The 8,580-nt window shown below is 35.5% G+C and overlaps 1 protein-coding gene and 1 long non-coding RNA gene across 3 annotated transcripts in view; one reads left to right on the forward strand and one right to left on the reverse strand.

The window, feature by feature from the left end:
- LOC128072686 (uncharacterized) overlaps positions 1-5,452 on the reverse strand; it is a 29,171-nt gene extending 23,719 nt beyond the window's left edge. Inside the window, exon 1 of the long non-coding RNA XR_008202402.1 lies at positions 4,961-5,452. This is a non-coding gene — a long non-coding RNA (uncharacterized LOC128072686). The remainder of the gene's footprint in view (positions 1-4,960) is intronic.
- The window catches only part of MIGA1 (mitoguardin 1), a 34,505-nt gene extending 26,560 nt beyond the window's left edge, over positions 1-7,945 (forward strand). For both annotated transcript variants that reach the window (XM_052666749.1, XM_052666750.1), the window contains exons 9-16: positions 1,794-1,912; positions 2,095-2,167; positions 2,511-2,597; positions 2,723-2,821; positions 3,108-3,242; positions 4,539-4,592; positions 5,808-5,924; positions 6,272-7,945. In XM_052666749.1, coding sequence (XP_052522709.1) covers positions 1,794-1,912; positions 2,095-2,167; positions 2,511-2,597; positions 2,723-2,821; positions 3,108-3,242; positions 4,539-4,592; positions 5,808-5,924; positions 6,272-6,490 — 903 coding nt within the window. In that variant the 3' untranslated portion in view covers positions 6,491-7,945. The remainder of the gene's footprint in view (positions 1-1,793; positions 1,913-2,094; positions 2,168-2,510; positions 2,598-2,722; positions 2,822-3,107; positions 3,243-4,538; positions 4,593-5,807; positions 5,925-6,271) is intronic.
- Positions 7,946-8,580: the final 635 nt, after the last annotated feature.

The following is an 8,580-nucleotide window of genomic DNA, read 5'->3' on the forward strand; positions in this document are numbered from 1 at the left end:
TTTTCCTGTCTCCCTGACAGTGAATTTCATTGCTGCCTCTGTGTTGTTGGTACACTTGTGTTTATGATGTCTTACTTCCTTTTGTTGATTACAACTGAATTTGTAGTTCTGTTAGAAAATAAACTTTGCTTTATTTGTGGAAATGTTAGCTCAGCCCAGAGCTTAGGAAATTTTTAAGACTTGTGAGAAAATCCTTAGCTGTCCTTTCCTGTCCGCTCCCCACATAATTATTTTACAAAGATTGTCTTCTTTGCTTCAAATCTGTTAAAAACAAAGTAGTGCAGGAAGCAATAGGCTTTGATAACAGGGTAAGAATACCAGTTTCTATTGGTCTGAACCTATTTATAAATGGCACAGCAGCCTTCAGAATGTCTAAGACAGAATTTTAGATCCAGAACATGCTCCAGAAGTGCTCTGACACTGAAAAGTAGTGTTGCCTTTTTCCTGCTTTCCCAACAGAAGTTTTATTTCTTTCCTAAAATAGAGAATTCCGGAGGGAATGGTGTTAGCAAATAATAGCAATGTATATTCTATAGCATTTATTAATGGGTTTTCTTTTCCTTTTCCATTACAAAGATTCAAGATGTGCCTCCCTGTTTTCTGGCTGACTTCAGAATTGTGCCTATTCTTGCTAATCTGATCTTCTCAGGATTCATCATTCTCATCCTGGTCACTCCTCATATGCTCATTTAGTCCACTCGATGTCATATGGATTACTGCTTTATCTCAGAACATGTCTTGCAGTCTAGCACGCTCTCCATGAAAAACCATGAGGAGCTGTTTAACAACTTCATAAAACACGTGGAGAAAGGGAGGGAAGAATTAATATATAAAAGAAAAATCTTTTTAAAGATGCAGATAGCCAGAGAAATAATTCATTCATCTTTTTAATACAGGATAAGCATCATTTCTCAGAATGCAAGGAAAGCTGACTGCACCAGTAAAGTGACCTTTTTATTACAGGAAGCAAGCAAGAATTCCTAGAAGGGCCAGCACTGCGTATTTTTGGTACTTTCATGTAGGTGGTCATTTTGGTAGTCAAAAAGATTTTTCTGCACGGCTGAGAATTTTTTCTATTTATTCTTGTGGTTGGCAAACAAAAGCACTGAGTCTGTCTGTATTTCTTAACCACTCTGGTCCGAGTTTAAAAGCTATTGCAGGTTCCGGGGTTTGATATTTTACATTTGTTTCATCAACTCATCACTAATACGTACAGCCTTAAAGCCAAACTGTCTGTAGAAAACAGGTTGGTGTCTGAGCACCATACAACATACATTGAGCAACGTACATTGTGAACTCCAGAAGCTGTTGTGCAGCACAGAGCATCGAGACACAAGCTGTCGTTGTGGGCTTTGGAGTTTTGAAGACATACTGACAAGGGAAACAAGAACAGCTGTGGGAGAAAGTTATCACTTCCACTTTCCTGAAGATATTCATAATGTAATTTTTCTGTATTTTCAGTGTCTTTACAACTTTCTTAGTTTGCTTTCTTTGAACCACATGGAGACTCATCAGATCTAACTAGTGAAAATCAGAGCAGGTGCAAGTTTATGAATTAAACTTTTACAAATCAAAACCTGAAGCTGTAGATTTCAGATTTTAAAAGGCATGAAATTACAGCCCTATTAATAGCACAGTGCCCCACTTTGGTTTACTAGCTCAGTGTTGCCCCCTCTTTTCTTATGTTATTTTTTTTTTTTAAAGCAGCTACAGAAAAGGATGCAACTTTATTAGAAGATCAGGAAAACTTTGGCAAGTTCTTTAAATGAATGTTACTTTTTTTTCCCCCCCAGCTTACGGAGCATAGAGAAGTTCGTAATACCTATGGGCTAGATTCCCTTTGCCATTGCCCACTGTATGAAGAAGCAATGCACTTAGCAGAAGAAGGCAAAGTTTATTCACGAGTATTAAGGTATTAATGTATTGATTTGTCTACTTAACAATCTGCAAGAAAAGAAAACAATAAAATTAAATATTCTGTGCAGAATACAGGATTCTCATACAGGGTATTTTGTAGTTGAATTTTCTTGTGCTTCTTTATTTGATGTTTTTGATTATTATTATTATTTTTTTTTTTTTTTAAATTTTTCATAGGACTGAAATGTTTGAATGTCTTGGGGACAGCGACTTCCTTGCTAAGCTTCATTGTATTCGACAAGCTTTCCAGGTAAGCAGAAAGCAAAGTCATCTGCCTTCTTAAACCTAAGGCATGACATTGAAGTGCCACTATCTGTGCAGTACTCATGCAAATGTTTTAATAACATATCCCATAATTAAGCATATTCTTAATTATTGCTATAATTTCTACATTTCTGTAATTCTAAAATGGGGCACCCCAATCTTATGATGAACAAAATTTGGAATATTTGCACCAAAGACTTCTTGGGAATTTGCCTACTATGCCAGTGGTTGTAATGAAGAAAACTTTATTAAATTTGATCGAAATAATTAAAGATCACTTGCTATAATCTGTGAATGAATATGTCCATGTTTTCTAAAACCTTTTCTAGATAATTCTTTCAGAAACAGCAAACAGAATATTTCTTGCTGAAAGTGGAAGAAAAATTTTATCTGCCCTAATTGTGAGAGCACGAAAGGTAAAAGCCTTTTTTTTGACTAATGTTTCACTGCTAAAGTAACTTCTACCATAATTCATTTTATAATGTAAATAAACCATCTCTTGTGTTAGGTTTGCTTGACATTCATTGCTTTTACTTTGCAGAATCCAAAGAAATTTGAAGATGTCTTTGATGAAATGATATATTTCTTGGAACAAACGGATCACTGGGATAATACTGAAATGGAACTTGCTGCTAGAGGAGTGAGTGTGACTTTTTGAAGTGTTTTTACCCTCAATTATGCCAACTGTAGCAGCCAAAAATAATTCTTTTCAGTTCAGAATTGTGGGAAAGTCAACTCTGTCATGCCTAACAATCCTGACTTAGAGAAATGGCATCCACCAGTGTACTTTAGTACCAGAAAGCATTTACATTTTGTTCTGCTTCTCTTTACATCTGTATGTTAAAACAGTTAGAATATGATGCATGTTGAATTCCACTGCTGAAAGAGAAACTAAGTTACTTAGACCACGTTCTGGTTTAATATAGGTAAAAAACTTGAATTTTTATGATGTTGTTCTGGACTTCATTTTGATGGATTCATTTGAAGATTTAGAAAATCCACCAATATCTATACAGAATGTAGTAAACAACCGCTGGCTGAATTCCTCTTTTAAAGAAACAGTAAGTATTTGTTATTTTCATAATCCTGGTATTGTTGTGGTGTATCAGTGTAAGTAGATGCTATGGTGAATGTAACATCGGTGTGAGCATTCTGCTATAAAATTCTGTATATCCTGAAATTATTCTTCTGGTGATCTGTGCTTTATGTTATTAGAGTGGATTCTCAAGAATGAGAATAAATCCATCAGCTCCATAATAAAGACTATGTATATCATCTTGATAAAAGCATTTAATTTTGAAATAAAGAATCTATGTGCTCCTTCAGTGTAAAGATTCAGCTAATTCAGCTTCCACTACAATTATATGTACTGAATATATACCTGAAGTATCTTCAGCAGAAAAAAAAAATGTTTTATCACTATCTTTTTTTTTGTAATCATAGTTTAAAAGCTACCACTCTGCCAAAAATATATCAGATGGTTGAGTATATTGGGGAAAATACTTTAGCCTGACCTGCAAAAATATGTTTGCTCTAAGTAAAATTTTACAAGGGAATTTTCTGTTAGCCCCATCTTAGATATTAGATCCAGATTTTGGTACATAAACCAGAGTGCTAGCAGTAAGGCATGAACATCCAGGTACAAGTAAATGAACACAATGCCATCACAAACACACACATTTTGTAAGTATGCAATAACAGCATTTTGAGAATAGTGAATTATCTTCAAGTATGCATGGAGAATCAGATGGGGATAGAATTCTGTTAGAAGCTATGAAGGGGGAAAAAGAGGAGTTCTGATATGGGTATATTGTATTATACACAGCCATATTTGGACAAAACTACTTCGCTGAATCTGAAGCTATTGCAGGAATGTTTTTGCTAAAAGTAAAAAGGACATTACGATGTGTTCACATGCTATTTAGTATCTAAAATAGCTGCTGATGTCTGAGCACACTTTCTGGTATATAATGGACTACCCTCAGTTAAACTGAGTAGATGTTGCTAACTGTTTGACTGTAAAAAAAAAAACAAAACCAGTCAGGAGTGCCAAATCACATTTTAATTAATCTAAGGAAAGTGTAACAAAGAAAGATTTCAAAATATGAACAAATATGAACACTTTGTAAAATCAGTTGTGTGCATCAGCTGATATTTTATACTTGAAAATTTTGTGTTATCACAAGATTGAAACTAGAAGGACATTTAGAAATATAACATCTGCACATCAGTGCTTTTTAGATGAAAATTTTTATAATTGTTGTTTTATAATGTTTTATAATGGTAATGGACACTTTAAATTTTTTTTTGTCTTTTTCTTTTTTTTTATCTTTTTTCTTTTTTTTTTTTACATCTAGGCAGTGGCTTCGAGCTGTTGGTCAGTACTGAAGCAGAAAAGACAGCAAATGAAGGTAAGTTGCTTTGCAAATTATATGTACCAAAGCTACTCCAAAGAACACGAAGTTCTGCCTTGTTTTGGAAAAAATAATTACAGATCAACCCTTACTCCTGTAGACATATTAGTTTCAACAAGTCTGTCGTTTGAAGAAGTTTAGCTTGTGGGGTTTTGATACGAGTTTTTTAGCAAAAAGTCTTACCTGAAAAATTCTCAAACCAGTTTAGGCCAAAAAATAGTTGAGAGTAGAATCTGTGATTTCTGGGTCCACACGTGTGTTTCAGATTTTTGCAGACCAAGGTCACTGATCAGGGACATTCTCAACCCTGTGTCCCTGCACTGTCTCCAAAGCTAACTGTAAATCAGTCCCATTTCTTTACTTACCTGAAGTTGCCCTCAAGGACTGCCGGATCTGTGCTGCAGCCTCCCTCAGTGCCCTTTGGCATCCTGGCTTTCATGGAAGAAACTGCAGATTGTGAAGCAGTACTCCTCTGTGACAGCAGCTCCACTTTTTGTTTGCTTTTAGGGGTTTTTATGAGACCTGAAGGCAAATGCCTCCATCTCTAATATTCCGTTCATAAGCGAAGTTGAGCTTTTCTGCTGGACAGCCATAGCCATTGGAAGTGATTTTGCATACTGCAGCTGAGGAAGCCCAACTTTAGTGATTCCAAACTGCGTGCCTGAACAAAAAGGATGGAAAAGAAAATCAGGAAGCAATTAAACTGTTGTATTTGAGCGTCTGTAGAGGAAGAGCCTAATATTAGCAAAGCTTTTGACATTGTGGAGAAGGGGATAACTGGGTATTTAGATCTGTACTTGATTCCTACTTTCCAATAGCAGAAGTTAACTTTTAGAATGGAATTGTAAGGAGGCGTTTTAATTTCTAGACGGCTTCAAATGCAATTTCTTACTTTTTACAAGATTCAGCCAGGATCTCAAACTGGAGTAACTGATTAAACTTACCTGATCTGTCAGGTGGGAGAATCGGAGTAGGTTGGTCGTGAACTTATTTGCCTTATTCCTAATAATGCAAAGTACCAGAGGAGTTTAAAACAAACAAGCTTACAAACAAAACCAACAACACTTTTCTAAAACAAGAGTTGCTTGGTAGAGTTACCAGGCTGCCACAACTCTGCAGTGGTGGGCTTTTTAGGCTTTTTTAAACACAGTTTTATGTAATAAGGTTTTATTTTAAATGTACTGTGTAACTCTCCACTTTTTACATCCCCAGGTACCTGATGGATTTTTTGCTCATTTCTATGCTATATGTGAACATATCAGCCCTGTTTTGGCATGGGGTTTTTTGGGTCCTAGAAATTCCCTTTATGACTTATGCTGCTTCTTCAAGGTTTGTTCCTTCTTCTTCATTACCACTTATCTTAATTAAAAAAAAAAAAAAATCCTGTGGAAGAAAAGAAATGAGGATCTTGCTTACAGGCACACATTTGTATTTTCCTAAAATTAAAGCAAACAGTAAAAATGATGGAAATATTTACTATCATACTGACTAAGCTTTTTAGGCCTAGAACTGTTCTATGAAGTATATTTTAGTGCATTTATATCTCTGCACTGGAAGAATACATAAATGGATGGTTTTGTGAAATGTGTGCAAGAAATAGGTAACATTGCATGCTTTTTCCTTTTTCTTCTTGTAAATAAACACACATTTTTCCTTTTTTTTTTTTCCCCCACTAGGATCAAGTGCTTTTCTTCCTCAAAGACATCTTTGACTTTGAGAAGGTACGATACTCAACTATGGAGAGTTTGGCTGAAGACCTCATGCAGTTATTAATCCGACGCACTGAACTTTTGATGGCCTACCTTGGAGCAGATTCATTGAAACATGCCAGTGCTTGTGTAAGTGGTCATGGGCATGTGATGACCAGTGGGCTCTTGGAAGCAAAGGCTCAGTAAGCTTAAAACCCATGAGATGTGAGATGGAGTGCACTTTGACATGCTCCTTCCCACCTTTCTTTCCCACCCCAAAGCTTTCATTGCTGTTAATGAGCAAACATCTGACAATGTACCATGTTGCTAAGTAAGGAAAAGGACTCAGGGAGAATACACATCTACAAAAAGAACTGGTGAGCATACTGTTGTATATATCTAAATTAAATGTGCAGCTCAGCTGACATCATGTTTATATTTAATGTATCCCAAAGCTTTTTTTCTGTAATATTTTGGTAAAGTTTATTTATGAAATACTGTACTTTTGCCACAGATAATTTGTAAGTGGAGCCAATGGATGTGTCTCATGTAAAGGCTTACAGTACAAAATGTTCACTACAGAGTCTCAAAGACATGATGTGTCTAGGCCAAGGAGGTGTTTCAGTGGGAGTATATGCAGTTATACAGTCTCTGGTTCATGTGACACGTGCAATAAAGGAATCACAGTCACAAAACTGAACGTGTTGCCACTGCCCTGAAGTTACATTTGTGTGGATGTAAGCAGTCGTTTTGTACTACAGTATAAGAGTGATGCAGGCACCATTTGGGCAGTAATGACTTCCAGTATGCATTTTTTTGCTTTATTTTTTGCACAAAATCTAATAATCATGAAGGTGTTTGTATGAGACCACTTTTTATATCCAAACAGCTATGCTAGTTTCACCACTATTTTTTTCTTTTTTAAAACTGCAAAGACTTTAAGTGGTGGTGATGGATATAATTCTTAGTTCTTATGTAGCATTTCAAAATACGTTTTTAAATCATGATAATTTTTTAATCGTGAAACAGAATCGAGGGCAGTGTTTTGTAATTAAAAGCATTTACGTCTTCCTGCCTTCCTTGTAAGGAGGTCAATTATCTATTTGGGAGGAAATGTGGTGATTTTGGCCATAAAGGTTAACATGCAAAAGTGTGGTGGCTCAGGATATGGAAACCTTAACGTTGGTTAGGAGGCAATACAGTAATGAGGCATGAGAAAACTTGCAGCAACATTTTGACTGTGTTAAAGCTAATAATGATCTATAGTCTTGAATTCCTTTAAACTGAAACAGTGTTTTCTAGTTAGCTTTTAAACTACGTTGATGTATTCTTGGCCACACAAAGCCAGCCTACAAGAATTCAGCCTGTGTTAAGTAAGTAATGAGACTAATTATAGACTAATTCTAAACATTCAGATATTCAGGAGCATGTTGTTGTGATGTAACATATTGAAGCAAACTTTGATTAGAAACATTTCAACTGCTGTTGCACAAATAACCCAAACTGATGGTACTTGAAGATGAGGGCCAGTGTCTTTCCATAGGTTTTACTGAAGCCAACTTTTTGTCGTGTTCATTTGATAAAGATGATGAAAAAGTATCATATGACTTGTGTGAAATGCCAACTGATTATATTAAAAAAACAAAAAACAAAAAATACAAAGAAAACCCCAAAACTATAATTCTGTGTGTAATAAAATAGAAGTTCCAAATGCTACTGTTGCACTGTTTCCACCATTCAGGTTGCTGAACTTGGCACTCTGCTGTACTTTTCTTTCTCAGTTGATAATATCTGCAATACCAGAATGTGAAGTTTGTGTCACCCTTCTCATTTATCTTAAGCATTCTTATCTCCTCTCATTGTAGTGCTCAAAAATTCCTGTCTGATGACAGCTTTCTGCAGTCTGTCAATGGAATTATATTGAACTATAAGGTGTCAAACTGGATTCAGAATCAGTAAGAGAGTAAATGGCATATTTCACACCAAATATACCACTTGGGCACTTGGTGTGTCACAGGAAGCTTAGTTTGTCTGGTCCAATAAAATGTTGAGAAAATGATACCTTAGCATTCATCACAGAAAAGCAGAAATGCACATTTTTACAAAAGTAAATTCCTGAGTGAGCAACTCTTGTATTTATAAAATACTCCAGAAGAGAGTACGACCCAAATGTTATTCAACAGCGCTGATACGAGGCTGTTTCCAAAGGATTTAATTTTGTGGTCTTCTGTCAGAAATGAAAGAATTTAAAACAAAAACCAATATGCTATGCCAAAATATTTAGAAAGTGGTTAAGT

Source organism: Tympanuchus pallidicinctus, unplaced genomic scaffold (genome assembly GCF_026119805.1).
Source record: "Tympanuchus pallidicinctus isolate F22 unplaced genomic scaffold, pur_lepc_1.0 scaffold7, whole genome shotgun sequence".
In the NCBI taxonomy this organism is placed as follows: Eukaryota; Metazoa; Chordata; class Aves; order Galliformes; family Phasianidae; genus Tympanuchus; species Tympanuchus pallidicinctus.